Consider the following 23102-nt stretch of genomic DNA (forward strand, 5'->3'; position numbering starts at 1 on the left):
TAAGATGTCTGTGAAAAGCGTTGTTTTAAGGCAGTTGGAGGAGAAATGCTCTCTCCTAAAATCGCGGTTGGAGCGTACGTCGCGGCTCATACAGCAGCACCGCGACACATATGCTGAGCTGTATGAGGAGCGTGAAGAAGTTAAACGCGCGCTGCAAAACATAAAAAGTTCGCCTTCCGTCGGCCCCGTCAACTACTACATCCGTAAGATCGGCGATGTATGTGAATTGTGTGCGCGGGTAATGAAGCGTATGACTATACGCACACGCCGGACATACTGCACGGAGTGCAGGGCACGACGCTGTACAACGTGCAGCAGAAGAGAGCTGTGGTGTTGCAGCGTAGAAATAGCGCAGAGGGATGAGACGGAGGAGGTTGTTGAGGAGTTGGTGCAGCAGCAGCAGGTTAGTTAGTTCGTAAGGTAAATATCTTTATGTTTGTCATAATAAATTAATTAAGTGTATCTTTACACAGGTGGTGCATGCCGACGTACATCAGGTGCATACCAATGGAGATGCTGCTATGATGGAAATCGTGAAAAGAGGAGGAGGAAGCGGAGGAAGCGGAGTAAGTGGGGGTGCAGCAGGAGGCCGTGGAAGATGCCACCATAGAAATTGGCTAGAAAGCGGAGGCTGATGAGGTCGATGCGGACATCGATGTAGGAGAAGAATTTTTTCAGTTTGACTCGCATGCATCTTCCGATGACCTAGATGACATGGAAAAGCCTGTCGTCGTGAAGATAGAAGCGAGTGAAGAAGAGGAGCTAGTCGACGTCGTGTCGTGAAATTTTGTGTTTGTGTGTGAGTGTATAGTGTATAGTGAACGCGTAAGTTTTATCACTAATTATATTTAGCCGTACGTGTGTGTGTGTGCGACTAGATTAGTAATTAAGAGTAAGGGGTGATGTGTGAGAGCGTGTTCGTAAGAAAAAAGAGAGAGAGAGAGAGAGAGAGAGAGAGAGGAAGAGAGTGTGCGTAAGAGAAAGAGAGAGAGAGAGGAAGAGAGTGTGCGTAAGAGAAAGAGAGAGAGAGAGAGAGGAAGAGAGAGTGCGTAAGAGACAGATAGAGAGAGAGAGAGAGGAAGAGCGTGTGCGTAAGAGAGAGAGAGAAAAGGAAAGCTTGTGCGTGAGCGAGAGAGAGAGAGAGAGAGAGAGAGAGAGAGAGAGAGAGAGAGCGTGTGCGTAAGAGTGTCCGCGTGTGAGTGAGAGAGATCGCAGTGTAAGAAGCTAGTGTCCCTCGTGCGTTAGCAGACGATACGATACATTCGAAAATTATACAATACGAACGACACAGCGTGGTCACGATTGTGTGTGTGTGTGCGCGCGCTCGCGTAAGTGTACATATGTGTATACATGTGTGATTGGATTTACATTGTTTATGATAATTCAAATAAATAATTTTTGTTTTTATAATAAAAACCATTATATATTGTAGGAAATGATTTTTTTTATTTACTAACTTGGTGTGTGGAGACAACAAATGACATTATTACTAACGTATCGTTATCTTATCATTATAAATAATTAAGTCAAGGTATTGTTTGTTTACATAAATAATTAATTAAAATTATCTATATTACATGTAATAAAGATAATGTTAATTACTTGTTTGTATAAACAAACATGATACCTTATCTTTTTACTTGTTTACATTGATAAGATAAGGATGCGCCAGTGATGACGTCATTTGTTATGTCTCCCCATACCGGCTTACTTACTACTCCCCTCTGCGTGCGCGGTGAGAAAGGACGGAGATGCGGCTATTCGTGGATCGGGATTTAATTGTTGACGGTTAGTTACGTGCGTCATATTACACACGTTTTTGCCCATTCAGTTTGTAGGTCAGACTGAAATGCAAGAGCGCCGGATGCGGAAAAATCTTTTGCCCGCTATCTTTAACGAGCCGACTCGAAGGAAAATTCAAATTCGATCCGACTCACGCAAAGCGGAGCTTATCAGAGAGCGGTGTCGGCCGTCATCTTACGAATTCAGCGCGTCTCCTCCATCGATATGGCCTATCAGTTTCCAACGAATTATCCAGTTTCACTGTCAGAATATCTAGTTGGCAATTTTATAAGCTTTTGGAGCAAACTAAAAATGTGACAAAGAAATACGACATTGCAGCTGCGGTCAAGGAATTAACACGTCCCATAAGGCTGAAGGAATTTCAATACGCCAAGTGCGGCGCCCAGAATTGGACTAATCGTGCGTATATTACTCAAGCCAATGTACAACAATCGCCACTGAATGCGAAATTAAGTAGAGGCTCTGCCGGCAAGGCATGTCCGAGTGGAAACGCGAGCAAATCCGTCACTGTCGCTCTCGTTTCGGCCGGCAGCGGCAGCAGCGGCGAGCTTCCTGTTATTTAGACGCTGCTTCTGCTGCGTTCGGCGATCCTTCGGCGTTTAATGGCCTGTGCGCTTTGAGTAAACGCTGCTCTGCGCTCACTCTCACGTGCTACGTGTGCAGTCGATGTATGCACAGGCTACGTCGCAGCTCGGCGGAGGGCTTGTGTTTGGATTCGAGGCGGACGGCAGGTTTTACTCGCTCGGAGAGCTTTCACGAGAAGTGGCGGAATTATGTGGGTTGCGGCGGTTTGTACCGAGATTTGAGCCATCGTTGCTATTTTCGATTTGTAGGAGGAAAATGTAGGCGAGCAGGGGTAGTTTGGATATGACTGGCGATAAATCAGTGGAAACGATTGTAATTGATTTCAGTAAAGAATAATTTATTTAAAAACTGTAAATTTTTTACAACTGAAAGCACGGGTAGCGAGTGAGTGAAGATGGCGCATCGCTTTATCCGAGAGCACAGCGTCCCTTGTTAGCCTTGAAGAAGTTTCCCTAAAGTGCGCACACAGAAAAATGTTGGTTAACCATTGATTTTTGTATGGACTTTTGAATTAACAGAAGTCTTAAATCAACTTACAGCGCAGGACACGAGCTGACCAGGGTGGTTCCAGTATTGTTTGCAGTTTTCGGCTGCTTCCTTGATGCAGTGGGTAGCCGCCCATTTGAAGGCTGCCTTAATGATATTGATAGCTACTTGCAAAAGCTACGAACAGAGGACGAAAGATAAATTATTAAAATTTCCTCGTATATGCTTCGATATTGAAATTCAATCATGATTTAAAATTTAAAATGTCGCTCTATACTGACCGCGATTAATTTGATTAAAGCATAACTATTAATTGAATAGCAAATAATTATTTGATTTACTTCAGTAGAATCTATGGAAATAAGAAATTAACAAGACATATTTAATGCACTTACCGGATTGCGAGCTTCGATGGACTCATCAAAGACTTCCTCTTGGACTTTGGAATCCGAAGCTTCTAGTTGAACATTTTCCAAATCCAGAGAATTTATATCAGCCTGCGGTACTATTCTTGCGTCTGCCACGGCAGCGAAAAACACAAGAGCGCAAAGCGCGAAAAAGTATTTTGGGAACATTTTACTTGTTTACTCAATCAGTCGTTTGCACTACTGCTTGATTGAGACTAGCTGGTGGATCGTATTTATAGTCGCAGTGTCTGATTAGCTGCAATTATCGGCGACTGAATCGACTTTCGGAAAGATACAGAAACTTGATTTCAGGTATATTTGTGATAAGGGTCGGGAAGTACCGAATTTGTTATTCTCTGCATAATGTACACATTGTCAAATCAAAAGTCGTTGATTCATTATACAACTTTTTAATCTTTTATTATCGATTTCTTAAGTAAATCACCTTTAGAAGGCATGTTTATTGTGCAATCAACATAACTGAAACACTTTTCAATAATATTTTACACTTGTAATGTGTATACTTCGTTTTAGCCATAAATCAATGTATTATTCTATTCTAATGTTCTACGGTGATATCGAATAGTATATCACGATACTAGTGATTAAAATCCGAGCATACAGCGGGAGAGCTAAACACCGTGTATACTTAAATTATGCACTACTTAAGTCACGTGTAGTCGTGACATAAATGTGGATTTGAATCACATTGTTCTTTGATTATTCTGAAGATTATATAATGCAAATGAATACAATTGCCGAATTTATGTTTGATGTTTGCTGTAGCCGGGCTTCTGTCAAACTGAACTGATCCTCACGACATAGCTAACCTGGACCTAAACAATCGTATAATCAATGAATCTTTTTCCTTATGAGCTTATTCAATTCCGTACTTCCCTATACGGATAATCAAGCTAAAACCAATCTACAATGCCATCGATTGGGATTTTTATATAACGATGCCCGAGATATTTTTCAAAAGTTTATATTCTATTTTGATTTCTTCAAAGACTATGAGTACTGCTCGATGAAATAGTTAACTATTTTATTTCTATATTTATTTATTTCTATACGGCTAAAAATAAGTTCGAATGTGCTTAAGGCACTTTCATAATAAAAGATAACAAAAGACAGTGATTCCCAGTTCTCTACCGTGCTTCATATTTCTCGGTCAGTTATCAATAAAAAAAAATCACAATCGATAATATCTCTGAAAACAGTGCTAATCTCAAGTGCGCTACATCCAACACAATCGATTATAACATAAGAGACTATAAAATAAGTGTTTGGTTTGAGAAAAGCATCAGTACTCGCGTTAGTTGACATAAGCGACTGACGAGATTCATCAGAAAAAATGTTTGGACGTTCCTTATTTGCGCTTTGCGCTCTCGTGCTCTTCGTTGGTGTTACGGATATCAATGCAGCTGTCGTAAAAGATACCCAGTTGAAGCCTCTGCCTTCAAAATCAGACATTAACGTTGACGAATTGGTAGATGTATCGATAGAGAACGACAATGCGGTAAGAAAATTATCAAAAACTTAATGAAACTTTGCTTTTATTTTTTATCATAAGTAATAATTATTTTGTACTAATGTTCAGATCATTGACGAGATCCTGAAAATTCTTCAAGAATTCTTTGGAGAGCCTGCTGAAAATTGTTTGAAGGCGGCTGCCAAGGAATGCAAGAAACACTGGTACAACCCTAAGAAGCTTGTGAAATGCGCTGTACGTATATTTTGGGAATTTTAACATAAAAAACACTAGGTAAAGAAATAACAATATCGATTCTTTTCTTTCACGACAGAGGGATTATTTCCATGATCATTCGGAAGAATGCGCCGTTTCTCGAGTCGAATCACTGGATGTTTCAATTGAAAATGACAATGCAGTATGAGCAATTTTATTCAATAGCTTAATGAAAGTAATATTAATTCTGATTAATACTAATTGTTCTAAATAAATTACGTAGATCATTGACGCAATCTTAGAGGTCTTGAAGAAGTTTTTCTTAAATGCGGCTGAGAACTGCCTTAAGGAAGCTGCAAACAAATGCAAGAAATACTGGTACAATCCCAAGAAACTTGTAAACTGTGCTGTAAGTATATGTGCATGAAAGGTTGTTACATAAATTAACATTTGAAGGTATGAATTACTCAAGGATTAAATGACATTTATAGAAGGACTATTTCAAAGAGAATGAGGGCGACTGTGCCATCCCAGAAGTAAGAGCCGAGTCAGACTTATTGATTGAAAACGACAACGCTGTATGTTATTTTTGAAATTTCATTAAAATCTTCTTGAAGTTTTACATTAAAGAATTAACGACAATTTAAATAAAATAGATCATCGACGGGATCCTTGAAATCCTGAAGGAGTTCTTTGTGGAAGCTGCTGAAAACTGCCTGAAACAAGCTGCCAACAAGTGCAAAAAACATTGGTACAATCCCAAGAAACTCGTAAACTGCGCTGTACGTATATTTTCAAGAATTAATAACGTCCGCGTATGCTAGAATGACGTTTTATATCTATGATGTTTTCTAAATTGCAGAAAGACTACTTCAAGGAAAACATCGAAGAGTGCGGTGCCGCAGACTTTGATGCCCAAAAAGAAATTCAGATGAATTCCTTCGATTTGGCCATTGAAGAAGATAACGCGGTAAGAAAACTTTTGAATCAATTCCATTAACAAACAGCTAAGTTTATACTGGCTTTGAGTTAATAATAATTCTTTTGCACTGAAACAGATTATTGACGCTATCTTGGAAGCCCTCAAGAAATTCTTCGTAAATGCTGCCGAAAATTGCCTCAAAGAAGCAGCTAATGAATGCAAGAAATACTGGTATAATCCCAAGAAGCTCGTAAAATGCGCTGTATGTACACTTTATTCATTTGAAATTTAATATAAGTGGAATTAGATGGTATAATATTTTATCTCTTTTGCAGAAGGAGTACTTCAAAGAAAATGAAGGAGACTGCGCAATTCCAGAATATTGATATGAATATATTGGGAAGAACTCGTACGCAAATACATACATGTAAATACCTCATAGAACATTATTAAGTTGCCTTGCAATGATCATTTGTACCTAATTCATTTATTCAATAAATTACAACAATAATTATAATTCCCGTTTAATTGTATCATTCTGTACACCTCTATGTTTGCTTTTAATCAATATGCGTTCACTAATGACTACATGACGTTTATTTTCATTATCAAATCAGTAAATCAAATACAGAGAGATTCTCAGTTATAGTAAATTATCGCTAACGATTCTGTTGTCTAGTTTTGCAAAGTTAGTTATTGATATATGATATTAACCCATTAAAGCCCATGCTAAGACTGGTTGAGATAGCGACAAACAAACAGTGCTATCCTTTGCATAAGTGAAAAATAAAATATTCGTATTTTTTCTTATGTCATTTGCAATTGTTTATAACAAATTATTTAAACAAATTACAAACAAATTTATAATTTTCAAAATCTGAATGCGGGAATCGATTCTGGAGGTAAAATCGAGACGAAAACCTATATAACACTTTTTTGTCAGAGTTCAATTTGTTAGTGTAATGTAGGAATAAACAATTGCATGTTGGGGAGAAAAAGTGACTATGTCAAGTCCCAAGCAAAATCTATCTGGAATAGCAAAAAACAAACTGTGCCATCCTTTGCATAGCTGAAAAATAAAATATACGTATTTTTTCTTATGTCATTTGCAATTGTTTATAACAAATTATTTAAACAAATTACAAAAGAATTCATAATTTTCAAAATCTGAATGCGGAAATCGATTCTGGGGGTAAAATTAAGTCGAAAACCCATATAACACTTTTCTGTCAGAGGCCAATTAGTTATTGTAATGTAGGAAGAAACATTCGGCCTCCTGAGAGTGTTTCAAAAAATCGTATAGAATGAAGCTAATTATTGTATTTATCCATCAATATTCACATGAATTATTGTAAATATGTTCGGTGGGATTGAATTATTGTTCATTGCCGTGTCCTACTTTATGACTTTTGCAAACAGGTATAGAACATTTCTCACAATACCATTCCGTTCTTGTCCGACACTCAAATTTCCAATAAAGCGAAAAATATGTCATAATATCCCAATGTTAAAAGTAGAATGAAAGTACCACGCGTGAACAAACAAAAAAAAACGAACCAACAAATAAAATAAATAGAAAAGACTAGAAAACGGAGACGAAGAAGTGAGTAGAGTCGCGCGAGGAAGAGGCGTTGATGGGGGTCTAGCAAGTCACTTTACCGTTGCGCGTCCGGATGAAGAACTTGAACACGTGCGCGGGCTAACTATAGAAGAAAAATCAGGACTCGAGCAGCTTCCTTCATCTCCACGCATGTGTGCATAACGAAAAGCGTCTCGTTAGCGCGGCCGTGACAAATTTTTTTACGATCGCGTCATCGTTTCTGTACCGTAAACAATTATACGGCACTTTATTATTCGTAAGCTAACATATCTCGCTTTAGAAAAAAAAACGCGATGATTAATTCAGTCAAAGTATCCAGTACAAGGATTCTCTCGAAAAATAATGAATATAAAGTACATGCAAATCAGATCCTCTTACATCTAGATAACCGCGCGTCATGTTCGTCTTAATCGAGTAAGAGATAGAGGGAGTAGGGGAGTTAAGAGCAAAAAGGGAAATAGAAGACGAAGGGCCGCGAGTTTGGGATCGGGGCGACGTAAAATCTACCGAACAGATAAGAACTAAGCTTATTAAATAAACTTTGGCTCGTCATAAGACTGACATAAACTCGACGTACTCGAGAAACTTTTTGAAGCCCGAAGTTCGCTCGCTCTCTCTCCCCTCCCCTTCTCTCCGACTCCTTTAGCGGTATATCAAGTAGACGCTTAAAAGCTTTCCAAATTAATAGAATTAAAAAGGAGGCCCTCGAGATGGAGTGTGGCAGCACTCGTACTCGCTGCTTCTTTTTTTGCCTCCTTAATTTTTCGTCCCGCCTCCTTCGGACTCGACGTCTTAAGGAAAGTACTCGAGGTGTTGTACAGCGATTTCCTTTGGCTTTTTTTTTCTTCTTTAATCCGAGGTGAGAGACTGATGCTTTTTTTCTAGCGGTCTTTTAATTCCTCCCGAGTTTACACGTTCTTCTCGTCACGTAAACTGACGTGGGCCAACGTCTCGATTACAATTAGATCGTCTAATCTCACGTTTCAAGTTACTCCGGGGGACAGCGGTAAACAGGAAAAAAAGTGTCGCCTCTCTCCGGCCCGAATGCACCTACAGAATCAGATAGTCATACATCATATGCCATGACGTTTATTTTTACAAAACTCCAGATTGATAGTCGGCCCGGCCACTAATCCGATTAGCCCTTGCCTATGCGTACACATCGAGAAAGCATCATCGGAGTGATTAATAGACCGAGGAGTCCGAAAATATTCCTATCGATCATCGACTCCGCGACGGCGGCGATGCTCTGGCCTAACGAGACCGTTCCGAAGCTTTTCCGCTCGCGACTAGTCGAGCCCTAATACGGAACGAATCTCCGATCGCTCCAATTATTCGATGACACGATAGAGAGAAAGAGACTGGGCGCGCGCGTGTACGTCGCCGCGACAATTGTTCTCCGCGGCTTTTAATTAATTGTACTGCCGCGCTGCTGCTACTGCGTTGGGAAAAAGGAAGCTCGCGTGCGGACGAGAAGAATGTGGGCTACGCGTATGTGCAGTGCGCGAGAGCTTGGAGTAATTAATGGGGCGATTGTGCGGGAGACGCTCGGTTTGCTATCTTTTCGCGACGGCGGAGAAGTTTTTGCGCTGTTTTCGGTACGAACGCGGTAGTTTGCCTTCGCTCGAAACTCGCGTTCGTTGGTATGGTATGATTTTCGTCTAATCTACGGTTTAGGGTTTATCAACACTGATGTTCATAAAAGTTTCATCGGCCAGCATCTGCGCGCGAAAGAAAGAGAGACAACGAGCATCAAATATTCAGTTTGTCGCACGTTACCGGAACAAAGGTCGTGACGAAAGTACCGGAAACCGCTGCCACCGCCGAGCGTAGACGTGTGTCGCGCAAAGTAATTACGCGAGCGTCGTCTCTTCTCCCTACGTTGCGCTGGCTTTCATCAGACTCGTGTCGCACACCGCGGGACCTTATTACACAGCTCATACATAAACTCGAGCGAGACCGTGTATACAGTACTTTTTTTCATTTCCGAGTTTGGATGAGATTAAGAATCTTGCAATCTTGTACCTACACACGAATGATTTTTTCCTCGTCGGAACTCGAATAATGGGGATCGATTACGAACGAATTCACAAGAGAGGGACAGGGTTCGGAGTTCATCGATCAGCTCACGACCCACATTATAAACAAACTCTCCGGAATCACATTGTGATGCCGTTCCGCATCCATCTTCTCTTTCTGGGTCAGGAGTCCTGCCGAAGATCGAGCCGCGAGATACATCGATCCCTCGATTCCAATCTCCTTTACTAAGGGAATCGTGGGCTCGCGAGGTGGGGGAGAAAACGATTGAATGATTTTGCGGTTTGATGCGCCAGGCGATGACTACTACGTATCCGAGCGCGCGCGTAGATTCGGGCCGGTAGGGCGAGGAATAGTCTCCAATTGGTTTATTGAGTCGTCAAAAATGCATTTCCAGCTGAAGCCCCTCTATGCGCCGATATAACGGACGGGAATTTACCGTACGATCATCCGGACGACGCCGTTGACGACGTGTTCAACAACTGTTTGAATGAATGATTTTGGAATTTTTCTCCGAGTGCAGCGCTCTCCGCCTACACGTGTCTCTGTAGCTCACGATTTAACAAGTTGATTGAGAGACGTTTCGAAGGCACAACAACTCTACGCACTATATGCGGAGTTGTTTACAAGCATGAGTCGTGTTCGCGAAAAATCCGCTATTTTCCTTGTATGGGCGGAAAAATCTAAAATCGAGAATTTAAATCGTCATGCCCGTGCTGGGCTGGTACCTGTTCTATACGACGAGAAACGCTCTCACCCCCTTTATTCCTCGGCAGCGTTTTCCTGTGTATCCAATTTCATTTTTCCCTTACCCGAGACTGCAATGTGTGCACAGAAGAGAAGGAAATGAATTAGCGCGGGATGTGCGCAATTTTTCATTTAGTGCTGCACACTCGTGCAGACACCACACATAAGAGAATTAAACGCGCGCGCTCGTGATTAATTAGAGAAATTTATGTATTGAGAAATGAATTTTTCCCATAACAGAGCTTGCTGAGATTCGCTCGTTATAGCTAACACGGAAACTTAATGATTCAGCGACTTGGAAAAATGGTTTACTTCTCCGCCGTTTGTTACTCGTGAGAATACTATCGCAAAAAATCAAAGAGTTCGCCCGAAACTTGATATTTTTAAAAAAGCGAGTACCCTTCGCCAACTACGTTTTTCCTAGTTCGTATAAAATAATATTCAACGGAAAAGAAATTCCAGGAAGGCGAAAGGGCGCGAGGTTGCAGAAAAGTTTTCGTTTACATTTGCGAAAATAGCGAACGCGTTCCTCGGTTTTCAAAAATTTCATTGCTCTCGAGCTCTCGAGCTGGGAATTCGTAAAGGTAGGTGTATTTTATCGCAGAGCGAAATTCGCCAAGTAATTCATTCCAGGAAAATCTGAAATTCGAAAAAACAGCTCCCCCCGAAGTCGACGTCAACGCGCTTCGCTCTGTTTATCCCAAACTCCCAAACTCTCGGACTTGATAGAACCGAGCAGCCAGCAGTCCGTTACACTTAATTAAAAAAAAAGCAGCAAAGCCATCCCCTGCTTATCCGACTGGCGGGATCACCGCGTAAAAAATTCCGGTTCTTTTCTACAACGTCTGCTCCGAGAGCGAGGCTGCAAAAAAGGGGAGGTCGGAACAGCTTCCTTTTTTTCGCAGATCAAAGTTTTCCGCCCCGACTCTGTTTGTATTTTTCCGGGCTTTTTTCCCCCCGCGATCCTCCTTCGTCGCGTTCCCGTAGCGAGAAGTTGGGAAAACCATTGCAACTTCGCAGCCCCGGCGAACTTTTTCGCGGCAGAGAGAAGAGCGAGAGGAAGATCTATACATAGGCGCCGAAAGCTGATCGAAAAGACAAGCTCTCGCGAGTATTACTTCTTTGGAGAATCTGAATTTAAAAGGTCTGCACACTTATGCGCGTGAATAAACGCGAGCGAGAATTTCGTAGGGCAATATTTCTGATGACTATTCGAAAATCCGTCGCCAACGACGGACTCCCCATGCAGCTCTTTAATCAGCTCATATTTGGGACACCGAACACTTTTTGCCCGCATACTCGCCGGCACACGCACGCAGGGGTTTGATTTATTTAGTTGCGGCGTACCGTACGGACAATATATCCTGAATAAAACATATGTCTGGCTGTTTGATCGAGGCGTTAATTGAATTTCTCTGTTGCGAACAAGGAAGCGGCCGCGGTGATCACCGGGTAATTTCCACTTCTTTTTCGCCGCGTGTTTTCACACACGAAGCTCTCCGCGCGGCCGAGGAAATTTCATCGAAAATGATGGATCATCCCCTTCAACTCGCGTCGCACTGACCGTACAAAAATCTCCTCGCAATTATGAAAAAAAGGATGCATTAACATTTACGACGGAAATGCATTAAAAAAAGTCGGTTTGGAGCCTCTCGGCCATAACCGCTCGAAATAGTCCATCTCGAAGAAACGTCCAAGCACAGAGCAGACGTCGCTCTAAAATAAAAGTAGAGAGGAAGCCGCGCGCGGTATCGCGGCACTAAAGCGAGGCTTAGCCCGGCCTCTGGAAAGAATAACGCGGCACGAGGCACTTGCAGATAAGGTAACGCGCGACGGAAGCCATTGTCAATAACGATCTGACTGTGCGCGGAATTTACGTCGCTACTGCGATGCCGTTGCGCCGCGAGCTTTTCGTCGGAAATCTGCGATAGCCGCGGCCACGCGTATGCATTACGCGATTCATTGCAGCGGGGCCCTCGACGTTTATCCGTAAAGCTGTCGCTGTTACGCTCTGAATTGGACGCGGGGGCGTAAAATTTCGCATTGCGCGAGAGATGACGTTGTTGCGCCGCTTTTAGTGGACGATTAGAGGGATATCGAGTGTGTGAGCGGCATTTGCCGTTTTTGCAGCGGGGAATACATGCTTCGACTTACGGTACAGTATACGCCCTCGGAGATGCGTCCTTTGACCCTTGGATTACTCTATAACGTACCTGTAACAAACAAAGGAGATTTTCATTAGCCGCACGACCGAATTAAATCAAAAGAACCGTAGGAAAAAGCGCAGACAGGTACGCAATAAATTTCCAATTAACGCAGAGCCGGCGAATGACGCGGAACCGAATCGGCTGCAATGAAAAGCTACTCTCGCGTCGCGGTCGTAAATATTCCATCCGCAAAAATCATCCCCGACCCGCTCGCGTACGTATACGCAGTCGCGCATGCAGCGCCTGGCTTATAACGGTTGTGAATAGGCGCGAGCATTATGCGAGAACGCTTCGTGCGGGGGCTCGATTAGCGTGTCCGTCGATTATTTTATGATTTTGCCGTTGTAGCGGACGCGCCGCAGAGATGAGCCGTTGCCACGTGTAGCGACTTGCACATGCGTCCAATTCAGCGATTCATTTTGGATTCAATGTATTTCTGTATATAATACGATCATTAGCAGCGTCGTTGACTTTTTGCCGCTCGCAACGGGACGAACTCGATTGACGCCTGCAGTTTTTATTCGCCGATAGTGTGGGAGTCGGTCTTTCTTTATCCCATTCGTGCGCATCCAGGAAAGCCTATAACGTCGCGATTCAATTATCGCGCGAAAGCTCGAAAGCCATTATATGAAACGTTCGAGGGCCTTTCTTGCGTACGCGCGTCGAAGCTGGCGCGCGTTTCCCCTTTTTCTCTTTCAGACGTCTGAGAGAGGCAATAATCGCGCGCTCTCTCGACAATGAGAGAATCGAGACTGCGGGATGGAGATTTCGCGTTGGGGGGGGGGGGGGGGGGAGAGTTAGAGAAGGAAAGGATATTGCCAAAGACGAAGGGAATTGATGATGGGAAAATTGGCGTTTATCTGAATTGCGGGTAATCGAGTCTCTTCTGATTTCGAATAATGACGGTGCTGCTCTTTCAAGCTGTCCTCGAATTTCAACCGTTATCCGAGTGGAACGCGGCGGGCTGATACGCACGCACGAAAAGTTCGTTATTAAACAATCGGCCGATTGCCCAATCGGGCGTTTCTCTCAAAGCGATTTCGCTAATTAATCACCCGGGTACAGTGGCGCGGACGAGATTCATTTTTCAATCTCGGCCGTTTAATCGGAGCCCAGCCGTCCGCTTCGCCGAGACGCCTCTCACTCCTCTCTGCTCGGCAAGCACGGCCGATAAGGCAAATTCCGCATCAAACGTTGCTCTGCGCCTCTCGCTCAGTCTCTGAAGTGTATACACGTATACGAGCCCCGAGAGTCCCGAGAGACGATCGCTTAAGCGCCTGCAGCTGAAAATTGTTTTCCACTCGTTCGCGCAGACATGATAATCCCCTCATAACCGCAGCGAGTTCTTTTACTGCTTTTTTACAAGTCGGCGGAGATAGCACTCGGCGGGCAGTTAAAAATGACGGCAACCGGTTCGCGAAATTTATAGTTTTGCGCTAATATTGATTCTCTCCTGCGTATGCGCGCGCTCGCGTTAATCTGCGCGGCTGCTCCGCTGACTGGTATACAAGTATGGAGATGATATTCAATCGGCGCGCGCTGCGTAATTCCGGGCAATTCGCGACGAGCGATCTCAGGCATTAGGGCTGAATCGTCGTCGTCTGACGTAGGTGGTCTCTAGTTCTCTTGAAGCACTCGCATTATTCGTCGGCGAGGGATTATATTCCGCGCTGCTACTGCCACAGCGGCTCGAATGCTAATCTCAAGCTTCGCTCCGAGTCAAGAGGAAATGTTTGCCCGATTCCCTTGACCGAAATAAAACGCAGTTTTCCGGTGCGGTTCGGCTCGCTGCTCTTACGAATATTAAAATCAGGCCAGAAGAAGGAGGAAAGAGGGTTATACTTACCGCAGGGGGCTTTGGGCGGGAGAAATATAAGAAAGGGTCGAGAGCTCGGCACACAGGCTGCACGCGAGAGATATTGAAGATCGGGGGAGTATCGAGCCTTTGTTGAAAGTTTCATCGGGGCCGGGCTTAATTAGGTTTCGCAGTTTTTCATAAACAGTCGGCGGGGAAAAAGAAAATCGCGCAATATCAGCGCTGCGGTGTTGGAATGAAACGAGAATAGGAGCTGGGACGAAGGAGACAGAGAGAAGCCATCAGGAGACTCATCCAGAAATGCCGGGCGCATTTACCTAAGCGGGCACTTCGTATGCCCGGGAGACGTCTAGTTGTTTAAAATAATCGTTATGCTGACGTCGTGGCGGCTTACGTGCGGAATGCGCTTTTCGCCCCGAAAGAAGCTCCCGACTTTTCGCACGCGGCAGGGATTGCATTTTTTCATAGAATTGTTTCTAACAAAAGGATATACGCAAACAAGTCCAAACTTCGGCCCGATTCACGCTATAGCGAATGAAGCGTAGAGCCGAAAAATCATTCATACAGCAGTAGCACGGCACCGTTAGAGCAGCGCGCGCAAGAAGACTCGTGATCCCGAAAAGCGCTGCTCAAAATACAGTCGTCGCTCGGGAGTTGGGCGCACGGGAACAAAAAAGCCCTAATTAACAGCGACCGTTACAGCCATTCCTTTTGTCCATTCCGAGTCAGTCAGGCTACTGTAGCAGCAGCAGCGGCAAAGAAACCAACTCGACGACGACAGGCCGGTAGACAAAAAGCCGACGACTCGTCTCCGCGCTGCTCCAGTTCGCGAGACGCAACCCCGCGGCGGCCGCCGCCGCCGACGTACGTATACATCTCGGCTGATTTGAATTTAACGGTCCGCACGCGCATTGTCCGGCTCTGGAGTTTTTCTCTCCGGCCGCCGGCTACATACTCGTGTCCTTGCGCGGCTTTGTTCGGCCCGGCCTCCTCTATCGGGCAGCTTCGATTACGAATCGCCGTTTAGACGCTCGTTAATCAGGGGCCGGCAAAGAGAGAGAGAGAGAGAGAGAGAGAGAGAGAGAGAGAGCTGCACTTGAAAGGGCGGACTGGAGCAGCGCGCATACGTGTGCGTTTTATATGCAGACGGGGGATCGGTTCCGGGCTTGACGATCGCGCTACAGCTACTGCCGCTGAGGTGATTAACGCTCGGCTGCAGCGTTAACCGTTGTCTCTACGCTGCAGCGTGCTTTGATTGACGACTTTTTTCGGAGCGTACGTACGGCCGTCCTAGTATCCGGCTGACCTGAAATTCGATCACGCGATTTACGGCTTCGTTTTTCCGATGCGTACAGGAGCTCTTGTTCAGTGTCGAGTGATTTTTAACACTTAAATATTGGAAATTCCGATAAGAGCAGACAATAAAGCACCTTCGATCATTAACCCGCAGCTCCTCGCGCAACAGAGGAGACCACGTGACTCACGCGGCTAAAAGCGCGTAATCGGCGTAACCGATCGATTTTCACGGCGCTGAAAAAGCCTCGGCCTAATCGACGAGTGATTTTAATATCGCTCGCCTTGTCTCTTTCTCTCTACTATCCCCTAACCAGGATTGATGCACCGCAGCCGCCGCCGCCGCGTGTACACCGCCCGCAGCGTCGAGTCGAAACGTGGGCGAGAATAAGTCACGAGCGCGCAGCCGTTATGCACCTCGCGCTAACGGGACGGCATATACCCGCCCTCCTCCCCTGCGCGAGCGAGCAAAGTGTACATTTTTTCAGCGAGCCTCGCTGTTCCGTTGTTGCGTACACACAGCTTTACGGTCTTTTCCAGCTGAAATTCAATCTTCCCGTCGACGTCGTTAATGTGCGCTTTTGCATATTATACTGGCGGAGAAGGAGGAGGAGAGCTTCGATTGGGCCTTTTCCGCGAGAGGCGCTTCGCTGTGGGAGAGATTTCGGATGGGTCGTTAAATCGCCGCTCGATGATGCTTCCGCGGTTGAGTTTTGCGAGATTTTTCCTTCGCCTGTAGCGGTAAAATCAAAACTTCCGTTGCGCGCGGAAGATTATTCGGGAGAAAAGCTCCCACAGCCAGTCATTGAATGATCAATAAAGCCTTATTGATTCATAAACAAACTGCGCGCCAAACAATAGTTACGGCCGCCGCCGCCGCAATAAATACCCACACCTCTCGCAAGTTTTATCTCCGAGAGCCAGGCCTGCTGCAATAAAAGAAGATTTCAATCGGCTCTCGCGGACTCCCACTGTATACCATCGCCGCACGCCGAGCAAACAACGAAGAAACGACGCATCGATCGCCTCGAATCCACAAGAGCTCGCGAGGCTGCAGTTAGAAAAATAAACATTAATTATACGAGTCGCGCACACGTCGTAACTCATCGCTCGGCTCGTCTTTATCCAATTTTCATTAATCCGCCGGGCGATTCATCAGCCGCTCTCCCGGCACGCGCATAGTTTCGTACGAGGACCGTTACAGAGGGGCCCCCGTCATTACATCGCAAATGCCTTGTAATGACCACCTTATACGCATATTCGCACGAGTGCCACGTGTGTGGTGAGAGAGACAGAGAGCTGCTGACGAGTCGTCACGATTTTCCCCCTTTTCAATGGGAGAAAGTTTTCTTGTTCGTCTTGCAACGGCGATAATTTAAGCGGCGCGCGAAAATTCATCATCTCGAGCAGTCGACTCGCTTTTATGATATATTCGAAGCTGAATCAACAATTATCTCGCTCTTTCTCTCTGGCTGTGTTTAAACGAAACTCGCGAATAAAAACGAGGACACATAATTTTCGCAAGAAGCTGCGCGCGAAATTGCAAGCTTGGCGTGTGTATATATAAGCGAGGCAGACAATTTAAAGCTGGCTGCCGCTTAATAAGGAGGAAAATATAAAAACGCAAAGCAGAAGCTCCCGTCGCGCTGATAAGAAAAGCTTAGGGGGGGGGGGGATGTATAAAACGACAGCGACGGCGCAGCAGCTCTCGAGTGAAAAGTTAAATACAGCAAGAAAATGATAAGATGGACGACTTGCTCGAGTGTTGGCCGACGAGAGCGCGACGGAGATAAGTGTTTAATTTAAAAAAGTAGTATTACCGGGGGAGCATAAAGAAATTGACGACAAAAGAACGATCGCGATAATAAGCTTCGTCTTTGAAAAAAACTTTTATTATTCTGCGCAGTCTGAAAGTTGGTTATTTGCAGTCTCGATCCGACCATCCCTCTCTCTGCGCACTGTAAAGAATCTTATAACTGAGCTGTTAATTAAATGCAAATATGGATTTAGCTCGATTTTAATTAAAAACTCCGTGTAACGGCGTAATCCACTTTTTACACGATTAAAAGCTGGTAAACGCTCTCAGCCGGGTACGAATATTAATTCTCGAGGCGTTCATCAAATCGGCGCGAAACTCGAAAACTTGATTAAAATTATTCGTTTACGTTTCGGTACACGGATTATACACGCGATACATTATTAATTATTCGAAGATTAAGCTCGCCGCTTTCGAAAGCTCACGCGCAGAATTACGCTCGGCGAAAAGGTAATAATTGAGACATTATAGTATCGCAGAGAGGGACGGAGGAAAAACGACGTCAAGCTTGGTCCGAAAGACGCCGGCAATGCGCACCTGCGCGACTCCGTGACGAATCGCTCGACGTCGCTTCCGTGTGAGCGGAAAGATTATCGCTGGTGTTTGCGTTGTGCTTTAATGTTGAAAGAAGCTAAGATACGCCTGATTCAGAAGTGTTGCGTAACTTTGTTAGAAATACGTATAAGTACTCGTGTCATTGCACCGAGCAATCGATGAACATCGTCGGATAGCTGCGCATAGCAACAATAATCTCCTTCCGAGAAAAGCTCGAAACATTCCACTTCAAAGCGGACCAATTAAAGGCATTAAGTCATTCGTGCTTCGGTGCCTGGCTTAAGTCCTCGAATTATCGAGTCGAGACTCGTCGCTTATCGTTCCTCTCTCTCTCTCTCTCTCTCGAAAGAGAGCGAACCTCGCGCTCGATCGAGCAAAGCTTTTGCAGCAGTAGATGAGAAGGAGGAGGAGAGGAGAAAAGTGCACGTCGGATAACGCGATAATGCTGATTCTCCTTTGCAGCTGGCTTCAACTAAGAAAGGGGACGAAAACGCGCTCGCCTTGAAAAGGGCTACACAATTAGGAGCCGAGTCGCGCAAAGCTGCTTCGAAAAGCATTCAGCGGTTAGCCGGAAGAGAAAAATACGCGCGACGAGAAGTAAAATAAGCAATTTTCCCCCCTCGGAACCAACAGCTACTCTCGTTTAATTAAATTCCCATCAGGGCTCGAAACTTTCACGCGCAAAAAATAGCCAAACTTTCCCCGCCGCAACAACTTGACGCGAGCGCTCTGCTGGCAAAAATGAGAGGAAATTATGAAAAGCGCCGTGTCACGCCACGATTTCGTCGTAATTAAACGGGAGCTGCTGTGCCGCTCTTCTACTGCTGCTGTTGGTCGTTTAATGAAGCTGCCGCCGCCGAATGATTTCCCGACGGATGCGTCAGCCGGTAGGGGCCGAACGTAGTGCTGCTGCTCTTGTCGTTTTGGTTTTGTGTCGTCGCGCGCGATGAAACGCCCGCCCCGATGCGCAGCGACGGCTGAGAAAGTGATTTAGCTGACGGTCGAGCGAATTCGCGAGTAAAAATGCATCCTCGAATCTCGATCCCACAGCGACGACCATCCACTCTCTGGCGACTAGAGTAAGAACTCGTGTAGCCTCAGCCCGCGCACACACAGCCGGGCAGATGTAAATTGTGTCCCGACGAGTCTATACGTATACAGAGTGTACGTGGACTAGCGAGGGGAGCAGAGGATAAAGACGAATGGAGAATGCGTCGAGGAGCGGCAGCTCCGTCCTGATCAATGAAGATTGCCAAGGCTCGTCTCTCTCTCTCTCTCTCTCTCTCTCTCTCTCTCTCTCTCTCTCTCTCTCTCTCTCTCTCTCTCGCTCCTCGTTCTTTGTCGCGAGCTATGGCTCGAGAGCTAAAGTGCGTCGCGTCGGGGAATTGACGAGCCCCGCGTAATTGCGATTGCCGCGCGCTGCTCTGTGGGGATGTCGCGCGATTGCGAAATTGTCGAGTTGTAAATTAGCCCGAGCGAACGTGCGCGCGATACTGAGAATCGCGGATTCCTCGCTATGCTTTCGCTCTTTTTTCCATCGGAGACGCATTTGCATTTCGGACTGTGTGTGCGTGTGTTTTGAGAAAACGAAAAACTCCGAAACAGATTGCGCCAATTAACATTCCGCTCGATCGTTCGCTTCGTTTGAATTTCAGGAAGAAAGTTTGTATCGAGCCGCGGGGACAAAAACTTGCGGAAATCATCGAGTTTGCATAACGAGGCCGCGAGTGTTGTCCTGGGTATAGCCAAATTATTCCCGAACTCGAGAGTTTGCGATTGTAGTTCGCTGTTTTTCTTGATGAGCCCAAATTCGCTCGCGGAATTTCCCCGGGAAATTCTTCGGCCGATATGCGGCGGCGAGGCTGATGGAAAAGCTAATGGAGTGGTAATCGCTCTTGTCTGATGCATACATAGCTTCTCTCTCTCTGTCTCTCTCTCTCTCTCGCCGAACTTTCTTGATTTACGAAGTTAAACGAGCGTCGACCGAGCCAAAGACATCGAAGCCGCGTCTCTTATACAGCCGTGCGTCGAACTTGACGCTTGCTTGCGAGATGCGCTTGCCTATATTAGAAGTGTACACGTGAAGTCAAACAATGGCGAATTAATGTTGTATGCTCGGAGCAAACAGGATATCATCGAACGCCGAACAATCGACTTGTTCGAATTTCGCGCGTGTTCTTCGTGTATGAATAGAAAGAGGTCGGATTATTTTCTTTTTCGTGAAACAACTGCGAGAGATACGCACCCGATATTTTTAATTAAATTAATATACCATATCGTTGTACCGCGATAACGATACACGCTCTCAAAATACGAGCTTTTGTTAGAATATATACAGGCGCGCATCGATCGTACGTTAAGTAAGTGAATTCCATATTGATGTGCAGCGCAACAATAGCCACACGCAACATCGAGCTTTCAATTTACATTGAATATCTCGAAATTAGCTCGCGCACGCGGACACATCTACTTATCGTCAATTAATCAACGTATTGCTCTATAAGCATTACAACGTTTCATTATCCTCGTCCATCAAATTTATGAATTTCAGCGGGAAATTCACCGCACGTCACTTTTATGTACTGTCCGAGCAAAGAAACCGACGCAGCTGTGGTCGCGGTTATACGATGATAAAGTAAAGGACACCGAATGAGCTATACTCGCGAAAATTTCTCTTCGTTTCCCTGCAGCACTGCGCGAGAGTATTGTTATAGATACAAGCGAGAGTCCACCATGACGATTGTTTTACATTTTGCGGAGAATACAGGACGTTTCATGAATATCTAATTTGCCATCGCCAAGACAAATTTGAAGAGCATTTATTACGGGATTTCGAGGAGGTTAACCACGTGCGCGCGCTCTGTACTCCACGGCTTATTAGAACGTGCAAATGTTGAATGTCTCCGTTAACTCCCTGCCGGCTCGCGCGGATAATAATGTTTGAACTACATGAATACAAATTTATACAGCGGCTCGCTGCAGCAGATCGTATAAGGATTGAAGTAAAAAAAAAATAACGATAATGTCTATACGCGAGAAGCGAAAAATAAACTTGGGATAGTCTTCATCATTTTCCCTGGAAAAGAGAAAAAACTGGAAAATTTCCTCGGCCAATAAACAGGGCAGTAACCACCTCCGTAACTATCGCTTTGCCCGCAGACTGCTCTTTTTTCGCAATCCCGCGCCTCTGTGTGTGTGTGTGTGTGTGTGTGTATAATAATAGTCGCAGGCTTCGTTTGATCAGCTTTCAATGCCCAACGCGTTTTCAATACCGACGACGTAGTTTTGCGGGCAAAAAAGTGCTGCCACCGCTGCTGCTGCGGCTTTTTTACGCCGCTGGGCGTGCCGTAGTGCCAACGACGTAATTTACCGCACGTACGTCGCTCGTTTTAATACCGGGAGCTGAGACCCTTTTATTTTTCCCTCTCTTTATACGCTATAGGTGAGCTTCGAAGATCGCCAACGTGGGAGTTGACCGTGCCGCACCGTCAAAACACTCGATCCGACCTGGAACAGTAACGGCCGAGTCAAAATTTTCCGCGCAAGGCAAGCCCCGGGCGTATAAGCAAATATAATTACACCGTCGAGCTGAATCCACGGCGGTAGCGGCAGCAGCAAGACCTCAAAGTAAACGAGGAATATACCTGCGCGCAGCAGCGAGTGTACGTTTATACATGTACACAGAGACAACTGTGCTCTCGGAAAGCGCTGACCGGGCAGAGCGACAAATTCCCCAAGAACTCTCGAGAGTCGAGCCAACGACGATCATCAAAGATAAGAAGACGGCGCGCGCGCACCGGAAGACCCGGTAAGCGTCGAGTGCTCGGCACACAGAGAATCGGCCTCTGTTTGCCGGCAAATAGAATACTCTCCGCCGTTTCTTATTTATACTAATAACCGCCTCCGCCGCGCTGCTGTTAACACAAGTGTTTAGAGGAGAGCAGAGCTACCGTCGCTGCAGTGCGGCGAGTCTCTGCTCCGCGGGTGATTGATTACGAAGAGCGCTTCTTTTTGGGACAAAAAAAAATGCCACCCATACACAGTACCAGAAGTCGACGAGGATAATTACGTAAGTCGATGTATGCAAAGCAGTGCGAGCCGCTTACTGCGGCGCAGCAACAGGTTAACGCCGCACGAAAAACTCGCTCGCATACGTCATTTTCCTGTTTCCTCCCGCTGCTGCACGTCTCGGCCCTAAAATTCAGTTTTCCTCGTTCGCCGCTGCACACGTATACGATTACACGCGGAAGGAAAAAAATCGCGCGAAAACAGAAGCAGCGGGTGGCTTGCGAGCGCGCGTGTCCGCCCCTGCGCGTGTTGATTAATCTCCGCGCGATCTGCACGAGTATTGATATTATAATTAGCCGCGTCGATCGGCCGGCTCTCTTAAAACACGCCGACGTCGAGTTTGATTGATGCGCTCGCGCGCGGCCTTTGATGCGGAGAGTTCGAACGGAATAGGCGTGTGCGAAGAGCGGAGCGGAGGGAAAAATTGAATGTCACGTAAAAATGCCGCGAGCGCGCGGCTCTGACTAACGGGAAGTCGACCCGCGTGCGTTATTATCGCCGTAAAAATCGTTGATTCGAAATTAATTTAGCCTTATACACTTCGGAGTATATGCGCGCAGACTGGACGTGTTTTTGCAGCGCGCATTTCCAGGCGACGATATTGAATAAATCCAGCACGGCAGAACTCTCGCGCGACGGTTATAACAACGACGGCGACGACGAGTCACGGCTGGCTATCACGCGAGGCTCGTTGCGTAACGTCTGGCGAAAATAGGAGCAGACAAAGCCGATTCTTCGCGCACGTGACAAGGGAGCGTTTCGCACGCTCTGCCGTAGTTTACTGCAGCGCCTAGTCAGCGAAAAATTACGAATCTAGTTTTACGCCGGCTCAAGCTGCCGACTCGAATTACAGCGGCTGCTTTTAGAACTAATTATTTCGCATTTTACGATCGCGCGTTAGCCAAATCGACTATATCAAAGATCGACTTGGTAAACCAAAGCATAATCGAAAAAAAATATTCGCGACGAATCAAGCCCCGTTTAGTGGCGTACCTCCACCGGGACTCGGTGGCGGCTGCTGCTATACAGCGGCGCCGAGGGAGGGATCGCCGTCGCGAATATAACGAAATTCC

The 23102-nt window shown here is 45.6% G+C and overlaps 3 protein-coding genes across 5 annotated transcripts in view; 1 reads left to right on the forward strand and 2 right to left on the reverse strand.

Annotated features, from left to right (window-relative positions):
• The window catches only part of LOC100122037 (CCR4-NOT transcription complex subunit 6-like), a 287898-nt gene that overhangs the window by 136118 nt on the left and 128678 nt on the right, over positions 1-23102 (reverse strand). The gene's annotated exons all lie outside the window — the stretch shown is intronic.
• LOC107982148 lies at positions 2705-3539 on the reverse strand. Its single transcript, XM_016989657.2, has 3 exons — positions 3270-3539; positions 2926-3051; positions 2705-2840 (listed from the first exon to the last, which is right to left on the reverse strand). The coding sequence occupies exons 1-3, from the start codon at positions 3447-3449 to the stop codon at positions 2796-2798; spliced, it is 351 nt and encodes a 116-aa protein (XP_016845146.1). The 5' UTR covers positions 3450-3539; the 3' UTR covers positions 2705-2795.
• Positions 4569-6407, forward strand: LOC107982125. Its single transcript, XM_016989607.3, has 9 exons — positions 4569-4800; positions 4882-5007; positions 5087-5170; positions 5252-5377; positions 5460-5546; positions 5625-5750; positions 5831-5938; positions 6027-6152; positions 6226-6407. Exons 1-9 carry the CDS (start codon positions 4636-4638, stop codon positions 6274-6276), a joined length of 999 nt encoding a protein of 332 aa, XP_016845096.1. The 5' UTR covers positions 4569-4635; the 3' UTR covers positions 6277-6407.

This window comes from Nasonia vitripennis, chromosome 1 (assembly GCF_009193385.2).
Source record: "Nasonia vitripennis strain AsymCx chromosome 1, Nvit_psr_1.1, whole genome shotgun sequence".
Classification (NCBI taxonomy): Eukaryota; Metazoa; Arthropoda; class Insecta; order Hymenoptera; family Pteromalidae; genus Nasonia; species Nasonia vitripennis.

Bases quoted from the DNA above. Each gene is read 5' to 3' on its own strand.
- LOC107982148 (XM_016989657.2), bottom strand. From the start codon at position 3,449: ATGTTCCCAAAATACTTTTTCGCGCTTTGCGCTCTTGTGTTTTTCGCT. The intron at 3,052-3,269 runs GTAAGTGCATTA...CTCTGTTCGTAG, and splicing joins CCATCGAAGCTCGCAATCCG to CTTTTGCAAGTAGCTATCAA. The intron at 2,841-2,925 runs GTAAGTTGATTT...TGCGCACTTTAG, and splicing joins GTCAGCTCGTGTCCTGCGCT to GGAAACTTCTTCAAGGCTAA.
- LOC107982125 (XM_016989607.3), top strand. From the start codon at position 4,636: ATGTTTGGACGTTCCTTATTTGCGCTTTGCGCTCTCGTGCTCTTCGTT. The intron at 5,171-5,251 runs GTATGAGCAATT...TAAATTACGTAG, and splicing joins CAATTGAAAATGACAATGCA to ATCATTGACGCAATCTTAGA. The intron at 5,751-5,830 runs GTACGTATATTT...TCTAAATTGCAG, and splicing joins AGAAACTCGTAAACTGCGCT to AAAGACTACTTCAAGGAAAA.